The sequence below is a fragment of the Pezoporus flaviventris genome, unplaced genomic scaffold, assembly GCF_033815535.1.
Source record: "Pezoporus flaviventris isolate CSIRO_AGI_PZ_B2104156 unplaced genomic scaffold, CSIRO_AGI_Pfla_v1 ptg000078l, whole genome shotgun sequence".
NCBI classification, from domain to species: domain Eukaryota; kingdom Metazoa; phylum Chordata; class Aves; order Psittaciformes; family Psittacidae; genus Pezoporus; species Pezoporus flaviventris.
This window is the reverse complement of record NW_026892626.1, coordinates 11,757,949-11,777,397: the sequence shown is the minus strand read 5'-3', so window position 1 is coordinate 11,777,397 and position 19,449 is coordinate 11,757,949. Positions and strand designations below refer to the sequence as shown.

The 19,449-nt window shown below is 42.2% G+C and overlaps 1 protein-coding gene across 1 annotated transcript; it reads left to right on the top strand.

The window, feature by feature from the left end:
* The first annotated feature begins 7,719 nt into the window (after positions 1-7,719).
* On the top strand, positions 7,720-17,792 carry LOC133279831 (ubiquitin carboxyl-terminal hydrolase 42-like). The gene is given in 17 exon segments (XM_061474007.1): positions 7,720-8,075; positions 8,525-8,528; positions 8,697-8,838; positions 9,380-9,580; positions 10,593-10,703; positions 10,850-10,952; positions 11,113-11,180; positions 11,325-11,395; positions 11,940-12,022; positions 12,504-12,615; positions 13,188-13,328; positions 13,530-13,630; positions 14,093-14,231; positions 14,942-15,673; positions 16,046-16,134; positions 16,646-17,191; positions 17,193-17,792. Coding segments are annotated over 17 exon segments (3,447 nt in total). The 3' UTR covers positions 17,641-17,792.
* The last annotated feature ends 1,657 nt before the right edge of the window (positions 17,793-19,449 follow it).

Genomic DNA, 19,449 nt, shown 5'->3' with positions numbered 1-19,449 from the left:
ACTCCCTATATCCCTTCTCAGGCACTGTAAATGTAGGGTTGCAGATGTCAGCGCCGAGTATGTATTATTCTGATATTAATTAAAGGCAGATGCCTCCCAGAATGGTTCTCTTTCTTCATAGAATTATTTTCCTTTTTTTTTTACGATCGGAAATCTTTTTCTATTTTTTTTTTTCCATCCTAGGATGTGTGAATGTAAATTCCCACCTCGTGCCCTCCCATTTTGTGGAGAGAGGGAAATGAATGAGTTGACTTTTTTCTAGTTTGGGGAGAGCGAAGGTAGTGGTTTTGGCTACTGATGCGATGCAGAGCAGTGAGCAGAGGGAGACAAATGTGTTGGGTGTGGGTTTTAATGTACTACTTGCAAGCTCAAGAGAAGAAAAACATCTTCTCTGGGCACTGCTGAATGTGTAAGAGTCGGTTTCTAAAGAGACTGCCTTACAGAGTCCCTTTAGAAAGCTACAGTTTCCAAACTGTGTAAGGGAGTTTAGAAACATACAGAGTTTACCAGTAGCCACCAAATCTTTTACTTCAAGGGATTTTTGCTCCTAACATTTATCTTTTAGGTGAACTTTTTCAAATGAAAAATGTGGTTTTTGTTTTGTGCAGTGTCCCTGCACCTCAGAGGTCTGAGGGTGATCGTCTGATGGAAACCGTAGTGATGGAAAATAATAACTATGCAGAAGTACCGCCTGTTAATGACTCTTCTCTTACAAAGCTGGATAAAGTTCTGGAGAGTCAATTCTCTAGACAAAATGAGGGGCTGAATAATAAAAAATGCGAAGAGGATAACGGGCAAAAATACGAGGAGAAGATACACGACTCCAAGAAAACTGACAAAGAGCACTGCCGAAAGAAGAGACAATACTCTGACATTGACGAGGAGAAGCAAAGCAGGAGCAAAGTGGATGATTGTTCCTGCAAAAGGAGGTGCTCTCACAGAATGGAAACAAATAAGCAATATCATCCTAAGCAGGACTACTGCAATGAAGGCAAGTACAGACCTTCCCATAATGAAAGAAACAGTCCAAATAATGGCAAAAGCTGAGGAAAATACTCTCGTTACAGATCCTGAAGCAGAGAAAGAACGGAACAAGACAGGAATCAGTATTATCATTCCAAAGGAGAGAGAACCTGGAGCATGGAGATGGGAAAAATGCAGATATTACAAGCCTTATGACTCTGTCCATAGAAAAGGAGATGGTAGAGAGAGGAAGTCCTCTCATTTTGATAAAGACTTTGACAAATTGAGTCAATTCTACAAATCACATAGGCATTATCACTGCAAGAGCAGATGGGCTCACAACACTCACTGCAGAGAGGAAGGATGGCATCACTTGAGCAGCCACAGCGGAAACTTCCGTCATTGTTCACTACCTCTGCAGCAGTCTGAAAAACACTCTCGGGAAGGGCACGCACCTCCACCTGCCTCAGCTCATGCACAATTTGACAACTCTTTCTGGGAAAATGAGAAACTGAGGCTTGGCAAGAGGAAATATGGCAATGCAGAAGGAAGAGAAGGTGAAGTGGAAAAGAAATGCCGCAAGATAGATGATAAATACCAAGTGAAGGATTACAAGCAAGCAGGGATTCCAGCATAATCCGCCATTCTTTTCCTAACACTTTTCTGAATGTTTCTCATGCCTGCCTTTTTCCCATTTCTAAGTGATTTATATAGGATAATCTGACTACGTGTTGGTCATTACGCTGGTCATTAGGTTGGTCAAGCAAACATAGGAGGCATGTTGCTGAATAGCATTAGAATGCTAGATCTGGAGCACAAAGCGAAGAACCTGTCGTGGTTTAAGCCCAGCCTGCTGAACCAAGGACAGAACCACATCTGCGCAATGTTCTTAATTAGGTTACCTTAGATTAGCCACCTTCTCGAGTCTGTCGGATCCTGTAGTCACAGAGCACCAACAAAACCAACTACTTCTTACCATCAAAACTGAGTCTTTACCATCAATCCTGATGGTTTACCATCGAACCTGGCTGTTTACCATCAAGAATGACTCTTTACCATCAAACCTGTCTACCATTGAATGTTGCTTTGCCATCAAAACTGACTCTTTACCACCAAACCTGATAGTTTACCATCAAACGTGACTGTTTACCATGGAAGGTGGCTTTACCACCAAACCTGCTTACGATCGAATCTGGCTTTACCATCAAAACTGACTCTTTACCATCAAACCTGTTTACCATCAAACCTGGCTTTACCATCAAAACCGACGACTCTTTGCCGAAAAAAACTATGACTCTTTATCTTCAAACTGGACTTTATCGATACTATCGAAACTTAGAATTTATTATTGAAACATTTACCGTCAAGGCAAAATCCATCTGTTTTAATTCCATTTTCTTAATATACCGTCACTTGTCTGAAGTCTCAGTTGTCTGGTTTTGTCTCCCTAAAGTGGCTAGCTAAAGACAAATTCATACTGCGATTTTAATTTTGATTATTAAATGCTGTCAAACTGTGATGCACTTCATAGTCACTGGTCCTGCATCAGGAGACCAGTGAGTGGGAACCTCTGTGAAATACAGTTCATCTGACTAATCTGTCTGGTCTAATGAATCGACTTGAGGAGAAGAGATCTGAGTTGTTCCCCCACTTGCCTTATATTTGACTGAAGCTCATGGAAGGCATGAGCTTATCTCGCGACCCCACAGAAGCAGACCCTCGGACCGCGGTGAAACACCGGGCACACGCCCCTGGGGAGGAAAGCGAGACCCCTGGGGGGTCACAAACTCCGGCCCCTGGGCGGAGAGACGCAGACCCCGGGGCCGCTCTCGCCGCTCCGTACAACTCGCGGTCCCCGATCTCGGGGTCGCCAGTAGTGGCAGGAAGCGTTGCTGGGCGCCGACAGCGGGGAATGAGAGCTTCGAGTGCCTCTCTACTTCGTGTACCGAACTGGCTTCCAGTTAAGATCTTCCTTAACTGGAGTAACTCCGAGTTTCCCAGCTTGGCAGCTGGATTCTTTTTTATGACAGTAAACGAGTTGCAGAAACAGTAAATATTTTTTGAAATCTGATTTTCTTGCAGTTGTTAACGACGGAATTGCCCCGCCACGTAAAATTCTTTTTCCACCTGAGAAAACCTGCATGCATTGCCAACAGCCACTGAACGTTGGAGCTGGACTGCAGAACCTGGGCAATACGTGTTACCTTAATGCTACTCTGCAGTGTGTAACTTCCGCGCCTCCTCTGGCCAATTACGTGCTTTCACTGGAACACAAGAAGTCACTGACACAGACCCCGACCCCGGGGCGGACAGAGCAGCAGACCCCGCAGCTGACAAACTCGGACCCCAGTTCGGAGGGACACAGACCCCGGCGCCGCTGTCGCTGCTCCGTGCTACTCGCGGAATCAGTCTGCTTTTCCTTGTCAAAAGAACCAGGTGTCTGCTTTTCCTTATCAATGGTTAGTGCCTTTGTTCTGCTTAGTAGGCATGATAGCTGCAGACAATACTTTTGTTTAAGCAAGCAAATTTCTCTAACCCCCCTCTACACCCCCCCTGTACACCCCCCCTGTACATTGGTTACCCCTGTATCAATCCCCCCTTTTTCTATAAAATGAGTAAATTCTTTTACTATATTATTTATAACAGAGCTATCCATGTTTCTTCTATCGATTTATAAAATGATTTTGATATACTTTGTATTATGCAAGGTTCAGTCATTAAAATGAGTAGTCCTATAGTTAAGATTAGAAGGCCTTGTTTAAGTATTTCCCTGAACCATCCAGTAACTCCTAGGTTATTTAGCCATTCATCCATTCTACCTCCAACAATTCTAAGCTCTTGCACATTTTCCTGCAATTTTCGCAGCTTAGCATGAATTGATTCAGAATGGTTAGATAAGTTCATGCAGCACATACTTTCGAAATCCCCACAACCATCCTGTAACAACATCTTTGTTACCTCCCAGGCTTGTACGTTTCTAGTTGGAAAGGTTTCCGGCCAACCTGAAAAGGTGTCTGATAGCACCAACAGATGTCTATACCCCCTTTTTCTGTCCTTTTGCAAATTCTCTTGCAACATTTTATGTAGTGCCATTACCATCCATAGTGTTTTTGAAATAGTTTCCCGTTTCTACTTGATACTTAAATTTCATTTCTTTTTTCAATCTTCATCATTTATCATAGATCGTTTACAATTTCAGGAAGAACATTTTGTTATACCACAAGTAATCAATATTAAAACAATTAATAGTAATATTCCTGCAACCAGTTGCCTTAACCAGAAGAGATCAGGTAACCATGAAGTTAACTTTTTCCATATTTCCTCTACGGTTGCTGAGATATTTATGATTGCCTCACAAAACATCTCACAAAATGCAGTATTCTGTTCAGCAATAGGGTTAAACCCTCTCTTAACCAATACCATCCTTTCCCTTCAGGAACCAAGCTACCACTGAACCACGATACCATCTATACAATTTGAAGAGTGACCTACACCTGTGGCATTTAAACAAACATAGTCTCCTATTCTGGTTAACTATTCCAAATCTTAAAATTGCAGTGTTGGAAATTGGAATGCCAATTAATGGAAGGCCCTGGTCTTCTCCCGATTCAGGCAACTGTGCACACACCAAACAGTCACTACAATTAACAACTTTAGTAGCATTCTGCATTAATTTCAGGTATAAGTATTAGTCCCAAGCTGGTATGTCAGTTATCACATAAATCCAAATCACGACTGATATAATTTCATATGCGAGGGTCCTGAAGGTTTGATCCGCCACGTCTTCTATGGTTCTATATTCTTGCAAGCAGGTTGTTTCTTTATCTTCCCTGCTGTAAAGGTGGTCAATATTATCTGGTACGGTCCGCTCCACTTCTCCTGTAGAGGATCTCCTGAAAAATTCTTAACATAAACCCAGTCTCTGGATCTAAAAGGGTGAGTCGAATAATCCATGCCTCTCACTCTTGTCCTCAGTATTCTCTTACTTCTTCTAATTGCTTTCCCAGATTGACCAGAAATTTTAGGAGAAAGTCTTCTGGAAGTCGGAGAAGGTTTTCTCCTTTAAACTGGGACTGATACGGTCTTCCATATAAAATTTTACATGGGATAGCCTCTTCTTTCGACCGAGGTTTAGTTCAAATTCTTAATAGAGCCAGTGGTAAGGCTTGGTATTAATATTTTACTAATCTGTTGTTTGATCATCTTTTCTACTTGCCCACTGGCCTGAGGCCTGTAAGGAACATGTAGTTGCCTGATTTTTGCTAATTTCTTGTAACTCTTTTGCACTAAAGGGTGAGCCTCGGTCGGAAGAAATTGCCTCTGGTACTCCGAAACAAGGTATTATAGTGTTTAACAATGTTCCAATTACTTGTCTTGCATTATTTATTCTACAAGGGAATGCTTCTGGCCACCCTGAAAAAGTATTCATTAACACCAACAAATATTGGTCTCGGTAATTCAGAAAAATTTATTTGCCAGTGTTGTCCCAGATAAATTCCTCCCGAGTTGTACCAATTTGATTTCTATTTTCAATTTTAGGATTATTCTTGAGACAGAGCTGACATTGTCACTAATTGAACTGTGTTATATAGATTCCTTCCTGCAATTTGGTCATCTAAGTATTTATACAAAGAGTTGCTACCCCAATGAATTGTTATCTTTCTCCTGAACTAGCTTCCAGAGTTGCTTATAGGGGATTACAGTTCACCCATCAGGTATCTGAACCCAATCTTCTTTGTTTTCCTCTCCTTTAGGATCTCCGATTTTCTGTCCTCCTTTGAATATCTAGGTTTAGATTTCTCAATTGTTAGTTTGCCGTCAGGGATTAAGGGAATGAGTTTAGATTGTTCAATTTCTCATTTGGCTTCAGAATCGGACAAACTTCACCTTGTTGATGCCCTCGACAATACATAATAGCTACCTCCTCAGGTAGCTGAACAGTCCCTCTCTACTTCATGTACCGAACTGGATTCCAGTTAAGAATTTCCTTAACTGGAATAACTCCGAGTTTACCTACTTGCCTGGTATTTTCACAAGCCACTTTGTTTTACTGGCCTTGTGGACAGTGGAAAGTTTGGGCCAGTTTCACTCCCTCTTATTCCTCTTACAAAGCACATTCGGAATGAAATATCATCGCACACAAGAACATTATTCTGTTAGCTTTGGTAAATTAAAAGAGATTGACTGAGCACCACAAATAGCTGATTAAGATGTCGCATTTTTTTAATGCTGAGAAATACTATATTTCCTGCTACAATAGCCTTAGTTATACGTTACTCTCAATAGTTATTCCTGCCGGATAGAAGAACTTCATCTAAATACAGCAAATTAACTCCCAAGGCATTTCCTTCATGCTTCTGGGCAGGCATCCTCACCCGGTTAAATAAACAGATTTTCAGAAGGGAAGAACTGATACAAAAGTGCTTCATGGCTTATGAATGCTTTTGTAACCTCACATTTCTCCAGAAATACTTTATTGGCTGCTTTTCACACCCTTGCACTTCTTGGTACCACTGATTCTGGCTTATTTGCATTACAGCTCTACTTGTACAGAGCTCAAACTGATGTACGCATTGCTCAAATACAAAACCTGAAGTTGCGGAACAGAAGACTCGAAACAGGTGAAGTGAGCAGCTCTGAGATCACGCTGCTTTGCAAACGCAGGACATACGACTCCAAATCATTTCTAGAAAGAGTTTAAATGTGTTCCATTAAGCAAAGGTATCTCCACGCCGACACTTGTTCAAGGATTGTACCTCCGCTGGTTGAGTTTCACTCCCTTGAAAGTACTTGTATCTGAACAGGCATCCAAGCAGACCACAATTCCACACGCTCTGGGGAAAATCTGAGGTGTAGAAACGTTTACTTTGTTCTTTTCCTCTCAGCCTTTATGGCAAACATGCAATAAAGCAGAACGCTGGCAGGATGACACCCCATGCAAAACAGGGCACATCAGCAAGACTGGACCAACCAACCAGCCTCGCCTTGACAGTCAAAAGGGGATTTCAAACACATCGCCTTGGTAAGTCTGTGGCTTTGCCAGGACGGCACGTTTCCCTGTGCTGTATGCCGAGCTGCTCTGCAACTCCACCAAGCAAAATTGCTTTGATAAAGCAGTGGGTCCCCAAAGCGGTCACTGGCACAGCAGGCACGGCTCAGGTTCAACAAGTCTGTGAAAAACTGCCTGCTACCGGAAGCAGTCCAAAAAAGCCACCCTGTGCGTCCAGCATGGAACTAGGGGCTTTCCCTTAAGAACAGCACGTGCACTGGGAGTAGAAAAGCATCGCGGTAAAACCCCAGCTCCCGCGGCACGAGCGGCGTTGTTCCTTGCTTGGCGAGGAGGCGGCGGCTCCTCGCGGGGCCTGCGGCCTCCCGCGGGGAATCGAACGCTTGGATTCTCGCCGTCCTCACGTCCCGTCCGTTAGTTGCCATGAGCACAGAGTCGCCCCAGGCCGCCCGCTGCTGCGCTCCTGCTTCCGGACGGTCCTGGAGCTGCGAGCCCGGAAAGCGACACCTGGGGAGGGGTTGAGGGCACCGAGGCGGGGCGGGGCGGCGCTGAGGCTGTCCCCGCACAGTGGTTGCCGCGGGTGGGAAGTGCCGAGCGGGGCTGGGTCGTAGCGTGAGGTGGAGCGGGTAGGGCGAGGCGAGGTGAGGTGAAGCGAGGGATCCCTCGGAGCCGCGCTCTGCCCTCGCCTTCCGCGTCAGGGTCTCTTTGGTTTGGCTGTGTTTGGGCTCTTGCCGCTCCCAAGCGCGGACATGCTGCGTGCCGCGCCGGTCCGTGAGAGCAGCGGTGCCAAACTGCTCTTAGGAACCAAAACCTGTCGGAAAGGCAGAGCGGGGGGTGAGCGGGTAGGTGCTTCAGGCTTAGCGCTGGTGACGGAAGGCCGGACAGTTCCATCTGGAACTGCTACTATGACGTTAACCGGCTTCGAGAGCTTCTCTTGCGACCCGGGAGAAGCAGACCCTCAGACCCCGGTGAAACACTGGGCAGCCGCGCCTTGGGAGAGCAGAGAAGCCCCTGGGCGGACGGAGACCACGGTCCCGGGACGGACACAGACCCCGACGCCGTCCCCGACCCCGGAGCTGACAAACTCGGACCCCTTTGCTTCCAGGTAAGGTTAAAGTGATAATTAACTGCGGGTTTCCTGGGTTGGCAGCTGGATTATTTTTGATGAAAGTAAACAAGCGTGGCGTGTGTGTATGGGTTTGTGTGTGTGTGTTTGTGTGTGTGTTCGGGTTGTTCCTTATTTCGAATTTGTGTGTGTGTATACGTTTGGGTTTTGGTTTTGTGTTTTTTTTTGGGGGGGGGGGTGGTTTTGCTTTTTTGTTGTTGGTTTAGTTTGGGTATCTTTTTCTTACGGTAGTGTTGCATTGTGGAAGTGTCGTTTGCAATTTAGAGACATAGAAGTGCTTTCATGTCTTCATGTCTACTACAGTAGTAGTAGTTTTGTATTGCTCCTTATTTCTACGTAGGTGTTTTTGTGTATGTTATTGTTTTACAGTCACCGCTGCCAATGTTTGTTTTGTCATGAGACAAATGTGTAATCGCACTTAACCGCAGTTTTGTGAGTGGGGTTTTTAGTTTGGTTGTTGTCGTTTGTTTTTGTTTTTTTCATATTTCTTACCAGCTATTTAGTTCTTCAAGTTATCTCTTTGATACTGAGTGACAGAATTTCCTTCTGGAATGCTTCTTGATAGTCTTAAGTCAACCAGAACTTTTACCTCTGTTACAGATACGAACAATGACTTTAAAGAGAATATCTTCAATATTTAAAAACCTGTCACAACCTGAGGAAGATGCAGAGAAAGTACCGACAGGTTCTGTGTATTCTAGAGCCTCTGAAAAACCTAAGCCTTTTGGCCAGGAAGAGCAAAGTTAGTGTGTCTTCTGTCCTTCCCCTCCTTTCTTCAGAACAAAATACCCAAAAGTTAGAAAACACAGTTCTCATTTGTTGCACTGATACAAGATGATGACTAAAGCCTTCAGCACTAGGCTGCAATTTTGTGAGTCCCCTAAGGCAACTGAAGGGACTGGTATTGGAAGACCTGTAGTTTTATCTTTAAAAACCTACTTGCAACAATGGGTTTGAGGAGGTTTTTATAATACACAGACTTAGCCAGGTCTTCTGTGCTGTGCAGAGAAAAGTACATTTTACCTTTGTGTTTATGGCTTCCATTATTCACAAGCCTTTGAATGCTAACCCTGCTCAGGAAGAGGTCTGGTATCCGTAGGGTTACCTGCTCCGCTGGTTACTCCCTTACTTTTCCATCCTAGTTCTTACAATCTGTTCATCATGTTGTTTTGCGTTGTGGAGCAGACCTGGTTCTTCTGGGTCCTCCTGCAGAATGCTCCCTTTTAAACATGCTTTTTCAAAGAGAAACATTAAATATTTTTTGAAATCTGATTTTCTTGCAGTCGTTAATGATGGAATTGCCCCACCACGTAAAATTCTTTTTCCACCTGAGAAAATCTGCATGGATTGGCAACAGCCACTGAACGTTGGAGTTGGACTGTGGAATCTGGGCAATACGTGTTACCTTAATGCTACTTTACAGTGTTTGACGTACACACCTCCTCTGGCCAATTACATGCTGTCTCTTGAACACAGCAAGTCATGTGAGTACTTTCTAACATGATTATAAATACGTTGGGCGGCTGCAAAGGTGAAAGAACAAGAGTGATTCTGTGGAGAAAATGCGTGGCTTTCCCGTTTTACCTGTCGAAGCTGGCTTTGAATGCCATCTTCGTGGTCTTTTTCAACATAAATGATTCTGTGATTCCGTGCTTATTTAACAGGAAGCTCGGAATGGCATATAAAGTGCATTTGTTCATTTAATGCCCAATGGCAAAGTTGCAAATAAAGAGCATTTCTTGCTTTGTGTGAATAGCGAAGTACGTTGTAAAGGAAGGCATTTGATGAACATTTGGCATTTGTGTTTCCTGCTGGTAGAAAGGTGGTAAAATGTAGGATGTTGGCATCGTAGCGTCTTCGTCTCTGCAGCCTAGATAGCGTCATGTGCTAGTACTGCAATAAATGACATGTTCACTATTGACCCATTAAAAAAGCCCACACCCTAGAAAGCACTACGAGCTAATTTCTGCTGACCTGAAATGGAAATTTGTGTGGGGCAGTATTAAAATTTAGACTGGTTTTATTCTAGTTAAAAGTTTGTATTTTTTTAAGCCTTTGAATTTGTGTTCTTCACATTTCCATTCTATGCTTGAACTGATTTGGCATAGGAGCCTCTTTTCATATCCTTCTAGGTCTATTTTGACAAAGGTACATGCATGCTTTTTGGTTTGGCATCTTAGTGTTTATTCCTAGAAATTTAACTGTGTTTTTTTTTGACATAGATAAAAATGCTTCCAGTTAAGAACCCTGTTGCAAAAAGGAGGGCAGAAATACTTACACATACCTTCCTTTAACCTTTCCTTTCTCCCAGAGGATTCTTAGCTCTGTGTCATGTAGCTCACCTAACAGCAATATGCTGAAATTCGCACGCATTCTCTCTTAGCGCTGTGTCATCAATATCAGTAGTGTTTTTCGTGGCTATTGTTTTTTGGTTTTGTTCTTTTTTTGGTAGCAATGCTTATTTGACTAGACTGTGTTGCTTCTTTCACTCTTCAGGTCACGAAAAAGGCTTCTGTATGATGTGTACATTGGAAGCTCACATTAACCAGGCCCTGTGTTTCTCTAATAGTGCTATCAAACCTATATCTGTTATCAATGGCCTTAAAAGTAAGTCATTTCAGATGGTTTTCTTTTGATATATTGGGTAACTTCAAAGCACTCTCTGATGCATAGAAATGATTTTGATACTTTTAGAAACGTGAGTTTTCTTTCATTTTCTAGGAGATAAATATAACCACCTTCTTATTTATTAGGTATAGGAGAACATTTCTGTTACGGCAGTCAAGAGGATGCACATGAATTCTTGTCCTTCACTGTTGATGCTTTGCAGAAAGCTTGCTTGAATGGAGGCACCACGTACGCATAAACGAATTATTTAACCCTTAGATGTTCTCTAGCCCCTTTTACTCCTTTCTTTACTATACTACATTAAAATGACTGTCCTTGGTAAAAACTGTTTGAAGAGTTAACTCTGAGCCTCGTATCATCTGAGGCCTGATTTATCATTTCTTTCCAGATGGGACACATCTTCTCAAGCCACTACACTTATTTATCAAATATTTGGAGGATACCTAAGATCCCGAGGTACTTGTTACAATTCTTCCTGTCCTTTGAACTGGTGTGTGTCTGTTTGTCTGTAGTAAAGGACTTTGTGCTTTGACTAAAGTAAAATGTATGAAGACTCTAAATTTGTCCAGTCAGTGTTAAGCATTTGTATTCTGATTCCAGTAAAATGCTTGAACTGCAAAGCCGTTTCGGACAGGCACGAGCCATTCCTCAGTATTACTTTGGATATAGAGGTAAGGTGTTTTGTGAATACGGCTCGAGCTGCATAAGGACCTGTAGAGATTTCCAGATAAAGGCATTTTACTTAAAAATATACACTGCTAAAAGGAAAGAGCTTGGTGTTGGGTGGGAGTGGATTGGGCTTTGGTCTTGTGTGGAATGCATCTAGATGCTCTCCATGTTTGCAGTGGGTTTAACCTGTAAAAACAGTAATTACATCTACACAAACACCTATACCCTCACACTTCTCTGTTATTCTGCTTCAGCATCTATATCGTTAGGCTGATGGGTTTGCTTGTTCTCATTATTGATGCCGTAGCATAGTACAGATGGTGTCTGTGGCACTGCAAACTTTATCTTTTTATTTCGAAGTAGCATCATTTCCACAGGAGGTAAATGCTCAGCGTACTCTGAGGTTTCTGCCTCCTTCACAGTGGTTGCCGGTTGACAGTAGGTCACTTGAGGATGAACTAGCAAGGTTCTCTCGTAGTTATACCAGGAAGTGTTTGAAATTTTGCATTTCCAGTGACCTAGTGCTCTACCTTCTTATTCATCCAGACCGTTACGTCTCTCACCGCGGCTCTGAAACAATTTGTGACACCTGAACAATTGGACGGAGTAAACAGCTATAAGTGTAGCAAGTAAGATTCCTACTAATTCCATCTGAGTCCAAGAGAAGGCGTTTAATGTGTCACATGAATATTTGGAAATAGAAGAATTGTGGCCATTAGCTCATATTAGACTTTTATTCCTACTGCTGCCTGCGCTGGGGTTTATTAGCCTTCGTCAGTGTGAGGTTGCACACAGAAGTATTCGTCTGGCCAGAAGTTAAAGGGGATGTCTGCTAAGTAGTGGTGAGCTGAAGCACAGAGCTAAGGACAACGATTTGGGGTGGGAGGCAACATCAGCTGGCTGAAGGTCCTAGTGTTCCGTGTGAAAGGATAATGTTCTAAGTCCTTTGTTTTGTAGAGCTGTCCGCTTACATGCTGTTACCTTCTGTCTATTAACAAACGTGAAGTGCAGCATATGGGTTCATAAGCCTGTGCGAGAGATGAAAACTTGTTTGAGTTTTGGGAGGGGGAAGAATTTGCTGTTAAACATTTGTCTGTGCTTGTTTTTAAGGTGCGAAAACATGGTTCCTGCCTCCAAGAGGTGCACGATACATCGCTCCTCCAAAGTTCTCATCGTATCGCTGAAAAGATTTGCAGATTTTACTGGTGGCAAGATCAACAAGGTATATTTGCAGCTGTAAAGCAGCTTTATCTTCTCGGAATGGGAGATTTCCCCAAGAAAATATCATTTTAAACGGGGGAAGTTTAGATTGGATATAAGGAAGAAATTCTTTACTGTTAGGCTGGTGAGGCATTGGAATGGGTTGCGCAGGGAAGCTGTGAATGCTCCATCCCTGACGGTGTTCAAGGTCAGGTTGGGCAGAGCCTTGGGTGGCATGGTTTAGTGGGAGGTGTCTCTGCCCACGGCAGGGGGGTTGGAACTAGATGATCTTAAGGTCCCTTCCAACCCTAACTATTCTATGATTCTACGGTTTAAAAGCTGTTAATGTTTGCAGGCTGTAAGTGTAATAACAATAGTCCAAGAAAAGTCAATCTAACAACTATGGCTTACGGTAACCATAAGAGTAGTTCTCTGCAGCTTCAATTACGAAATATTGTTTCTGAGAATAGGTATTTTTAAATGAATCAAGACTATATTTGTGTGATCCTAGCCTGTGTTTTGAGAAGGGTTTTTGTCAGGCTGTTCCATGAAGTGTTTCGGGGTAATTTTTGAATCTTCCTGTTTTGTGTTTAGGATGTGGAATACCCTGAATATTTGGATCTTCGAGCATATATGTCCCAGTCAAGGGGAGAACCACTCATGTATTCTTTATATGCAGTTCTTGTTCATTCTGGTTTCAGCTGCAATGCTGGACACTATATCTGCTTCATAAAGGTGGGTATCAGCTTGATTTCTAACAGGGTAAAATAAACAAAGAAAATCAATGTTACCGGCAACCACCATTTTGATGGAGAAAGGTTGAATGATGTGTTCCGTTTGATTTGTTTGGTACGTTTCGTGCTGTAGTGTTCCGCCTGTGATGTCATTTGGACATCATGCGTTTTGTCTGAAGATGCCACTGTCTTTTGTTTGCAGGCCGGCAATGGATTTTGGTATCGAATGAATGATGCCATAGTGGAGCGTTCCGATATCAAAACGGTTCTCAATCAGCAAGCTTATTTACTTTTTTATATCAGGTAATACCGACTACTGAATCTGTTCAGAATATATTTACTTTCCTGTTACTGATACTTTTCTTTTTTTTCCAAGTGTTTTTCTTTCTGTCCTAGGAAAAGTTTACTGTTTCTGTAATTCAGTTCTGTCTAACCTGAACTTACCGCTGTCATTTACTGTCTTTCATTGCTTGGCCTTAAACTGGTGTGCTTGTGTACATTGCTCTGTATCCGCTCTACGTAGCGGGGTAATTTAGAAGAGGAGAAATAACACCGTAGATGGCGTAAGGGTGAGATGTTGCTCTGACAAGAATAGTCATTGTAGGGAGACCATTGTCTGTTTTTTTAGTTTGTAGTCTCGGTTGAGTCTTTTGTATGTGGCTTCTGTGTCACGTCATCTGTTCTTAGAAAATTACAGATGGGGTTTTAATCCAAGAATAGGTTGAAAGAAAAACTCTAAAGTGATATCACTGTTTTTTTCCCAAGGCGCCACGATTTGACAGTTGGAGAACGTGGTTTTTGCTTACCAGCAACTTCTTATCCCCGTTCATTCCTTGGTCAGCACGGGCCTAATAGTAAGCAGGCTGGATTTATGGGAGCACGGCTTCCTCCTCGTATGATTAAGGTAATTTGCAGGGAGCAAATAATGGCACCAAATTGATAATGTTGTTTTCTTTTGATGGGGGGGGGGGGGGGTAGCTTGTTGTTTTAGAGCATCTGATGAATTGTTTTCCCTCCCACACTGCAGCTTTCTTCACAACCATCATGCAACAGCCAGAATTATTCAAACAGTAGCTAGTCCCAAATTGTGCAGCCATGCTACTTCATTATACTTCCAACTCAAAGCGCTTTCTAAAGCACTGAGAGCTACGCTTTTGAGACACTTGGAGGAGTCTGTTAATTCTTGATGATGATGATGACGATAAGAAGAATAGTAGTAGTAATAATAATAATTAAATATCACTCCCCCAGTGTTACTTCAGCTGAGACAGTGAAAACGATTTTTCTTGGTCCTGAGTACCAGAGCAATTATAGCAGTGTTTTCAGGGAACGTTTAAAGGGGAAAATAAACATATTTGGGAAGAGCTTTAGTCAATGTTAAGTTGTTTGAGTGGGTTTCAGAAAATGAGGCTCATTTGATACCAAGATGCAGTAAACCAAAAGCAGCAGGAATGAAACACACTTGTTGGACTTAGGTTTATATTGGAAGTGGCGTGTTTTTCTTCTTAGGTGGTGAGGCAATTTGTAGAAATATTTAGTAGGAGAATTTAATGTTTTAATAAGTGCGGTGTGATCGCACATATTCATCTTGCAATCTTTTCTTTTTAAATACAGAATTCAAGTCGTTTAAATGGAAATGGACCCCTAGAAGAGGATACAAATCCTGTTGGTATCACCATAAAAAGGCCATCTTCAGCTCCATCAACAGCTTGCATTCAAAACTGGGCAATTACCAGGCCTTCAACTACGGATCCATCAAAAGCCCAGAAGATCACTATCAGTATTCGTAAAATATTGCCTGAGTGTCAGACTGTGTCACAACCTGACTGTCTTACCAGTGCTCTGGAGAATGAGGATCTCAGCAAGGCTGTTCCTTCCTCCACAATTGCAAATTCTCTCAGAGCAGAGTCTACCTCAAATGCATCTACAGTGGCAGTTGCTGCTAACATTTCCAAACAGGAAGTTCCTGATGAAATGTTTGTAGAGCCAGCAGTGAATGGAAGTTCTACACTCGGGTCTGATGCTACAGTCGCTTCCAGTCCAGAGTCTTCAGGAAAATCTGAGGCGTCGAATGGCGTGTTTAAAATGAATTACAACGTATCTTCCAACGGAACTGTAATACTGAAGGTAGTCGGCACGTTGCAGAATTCCCGTTCTTTCTGTGAGAGTGCTGAAGAAGAGAGATCCCATCATGTGCTGCCAAAAAATGATTCACTAAATTGTGCTATTAGTTTAGATAATGGATCTAAACAAAATGGACTGAAACTTGATGATTTTACTTCCCAAGTCCAACCTGCTAAACCTTCTGAGATATTCTTTGCTAAAACAAATGGATTGCTTGAACCAGTGAGTTGTTTGTTCCATCTAGAACTCCTCACCTATGGTGTGTTTAGTATTCAGGAGCATTAAAATGTTCCTAAGTCATGTGAAAACAGCACAAATTTAAACTTCATCGTTAACGCTTTGTGCTATTGTCGCATTAGAATTTGCAGAGCTGAACTGGCATGTGAGAACATGTCAACTTCAGAAAATTTCACCTGAGATAGTACTTCATAAGTTTCATAAATATACTGGGGGGGAAGGGGTGATGTGTGAGATAGCAATGGTGCATGTAAGGCAAAGTGATCTTGTTTAATGACTAATGAGGAAATTTTGAAAACAGTTTTCTTCTAAAGGTAGTATTTTTTTTGTCTGTTAACGTCTGCGTTTTAATTGTAGGTACCTGTAGCTGAGTCACCGATTCCTCAAGAAATAGTCTTAGAATCCCTGGCCTACAGCCACCTGAACAGGTTGTCAGAGAAAACAAGGTAAATTGAGTACACTCTGATGAAAACAAGATTTCATACAAGTTTATCATTGTTTTACCCATCTACTAGTACTATTTAATAGAAAGCTTTCCACACTGTATGTGTAGGGTTGCAGACATCAGCACTGAACATGTGTTATTCTGATATTAATGAAAGCAGATGCCTCCCAGAATGGTTCTGTTTCTTCATAGGATAATTTTACTTTTTTTTACAATTGGATTTCTTTTCCACTGTAAATTCCCACCTTGTGCCCTCCCATTTTGTGGAGAGAAGGGAAATGAATGAGTTGACTTTTTTCTAGTTTGGGGAGAGCGAAGGTAGTGGTTTTGGCTGCTGATGCCTTACAGAGTCCCTTTAGAAAGCTACAGTTTCCAAACTGTGTAAGGGAGTTTAGAAACATACAGAGTTTACCAGTAGCCACCAAATCTTTTACTTCAAGGGATTTTTGCTCCTAACATTTATCTTTTAGGTGAACTTTTTCAAATGAAAAATGTGTTTTTGTTTTGTGCAGTGTCCCTGCACCTCAAAGGTCTGAGGGTGATCGTCTGATGGAAACCGTAGTGACGGAAAATAATAACTACGCAGAAGTACCGCCTGTTAATGACTCTTCTCTTACAAAGCTGGATAAAGTTCTGGAGAGTCAATTCTCTAGACAAAATGAGGGGTTGAATAATAAAAAATGCGAAGAGGATAACAGGCAAAAATACGAGGAGAAGATACACGACTCCAAAAAAACTGACAAAGAGCACTGCCGAAAGAAGAGACAATACTCTGACATTGACGAGGAGAAGCAAAGCAGGAGCAAAGTGGATGATTGTTCCTGCAAAAGGAGGTGCTCTCACAGAATGGAAACAAATCAGCAATATCATGCTAAGCAGGACTATTGCAATGAAGGCAAGTACAGACCTTCCTATAATGAAAGAAACAGTCCAAATAATGGCAAAATCTGAGGAAAATACTCTCGTTACAGATCCCGAAGCAGAGAAAGAACGGAACAAGACAGGAATCAGTATTATCGTTCCACAGGAGAGAGAACCTGGAGCATGGAAACATACCGTCGAAGCACGGAGTTGGGAAAAATGCAGATATTACAAGACTTATGACTCTGTCCATAGAAAAGGAGATGGTAGAGAGAGGAAGTCCTCTCATTTTGATAAAGCCTTTCATAAATTGAGTCAGTTCTACAAATCACGTAGGCATTATCACTGCAAGAGCAGATGGGCTCACAACACTCACTGCAGAGAGGAAGGATGGCATCACTTGAGCAGCCACAGCGGAAACTTCCGTCATTGTTCACTACCTCTGCAGCAGTCTGAAAAACACTCTCGGGAAGGGCACGCACCTCCACCTGCCTCAGCTCATGCACAATTTGACAACTCTTTCTGGGAAAATGAGAAACTGAGGCTTGGCAAGAGGAAATATGGCAACGCAGAAGGAAGAGAAGGTGAACTGGAAAAGAAATGCCGCAAGATAGATGATAAATACCAAGAGAAGGATTACAAGTAAGCAGGAATTCCAGCATAATCCGCCATTCTTTTCCTAACTCTTTTCTGAATGTTTCCCATGCCTGCCTTTTTCCCATTGTTTCTAAGTGATTTATATAGGATAATCTGACTACGGGTTGGTCATTGGGCTGGTCATTAGGTTGGTCAAGCAAACATAGGAGGGATGTTGCTGAATAGCATTAGAATGCTAGATCTGGAGCACAAAGCGAAGAACCTGTCGTGGTTTAATCCCAGCCTGCTGAACGAAGGACAGAACCACATCTGCGCAATGTTCTTGATTAGGTTACCTTAGATTAGCCACCTTCTCGAGTCTGTCGGATCCTGTAATCACAGGGCAGACGGAGCTGCATGCAGGCTTGAGACTTCTCGTTCAGAAACCAAACCACTGAGACAGGGTTTGATGCTGAATGTCATGCCAGGGAGCGACATTGCTTTCTTTTGTCTTTCAGATGCAAAGCTCACTGATGGAATCCTTCAGTGCCTGAACTAAACCTACCAACAAAACCAACTACTTCTTACCATCAAAACTGAGTCTTTACCATCAATCCTGATGGTTTACCATCGAACCTGGCTGTTTACCATCAAGAATGACTCTTTACCATCAAACCTGTTTACCATCGAACCTTGCTTTGCCATCAAAACTGACTCTTTACCACCAAACCTGATTGTTTACCATCAAACGTGACTGTTTACCATCAAACGTGACTGTTTACCATGGAAGGTGGCTTTACCACCAAACCTGCTTACGATCGAATCTGGCTTTACCATCAAAACTGACTCTTTATCATCAAACCTGTTTACCATCAAACCTGGCTTTACCATCAAAACCGACGACTCTTTGCCGAAAGAAACTATGACTCTTTGTCTTCAAACTGGACTTTATCGATACTATCGAAACTTAGAATTTATTGTTGAAACTTTTACCGTCAAGGCAAAATCCATCTGTTTTAATTCCATTTTCTTAATATACCGTCACTTGTCTGAAGTCTCAGTTGTCTGGTTTTGTCTCCCTAAAGTGGCTAGCTAAAGACAAATTCATACTGTGATTTTAATTTTGATTATTAAATGCTGTCAAACTGTGATGCACTTCATAGTCACTGGTCCTGCATCAGGAGACCAGTGAGTGGGAACCTCTGTGAAATACAGTTCATCTGACTAATCTGTCTGGTCTAATGAATCGACTTGAGGAGAAGAGATCTGAGTTGTTCCCCCACTTGCCTTATATTTGACTGAAGCTCATGGAAGGCAACGGGCAAAATCCCTCCTTAATTTAGGGTGGGAAAGCAGCTCTTAATGGAGTAACATTCATAGCAACACAGCTATGAATGTTCAGCCTTACAAAAACAACCGATTTTGCAGCTGAGGAGTTTTCTCTCTGAAAAATTCAACCTGTCAATTTAAATCAGTGTGCTTAAAGGTAGGCAAAGAGGCCTTTTACTTACAAGAGCAGTTGCAAAATCAGATCTTAACTAAATCAGCACGCACCTCCCATGTATTCCTGGTAAATGAGGAGCTATGCAACAGTAGAGTTTCACACTTTATTTTAGAGAAAGTCTCCAGGCTGAAGCAACAGGTCCTCCTGATAAATGACAGCGTTACTATTGCAGTGGATTTACATCAAACATCACATTTTTAACAATGATCGATACAGAGTATGTCATGCAAATCACTTGTGTACACCAAGTAATACTTCAATCAGTCCCTATCTGTGCAGCATTTACATTTTCTATTCAAACTGTAGCTAGAAACATTTTACAAGAAAATACAGAAAAGGAATTTGTAAGCCAAAAGTCTTAGTTTGTAGGATTTG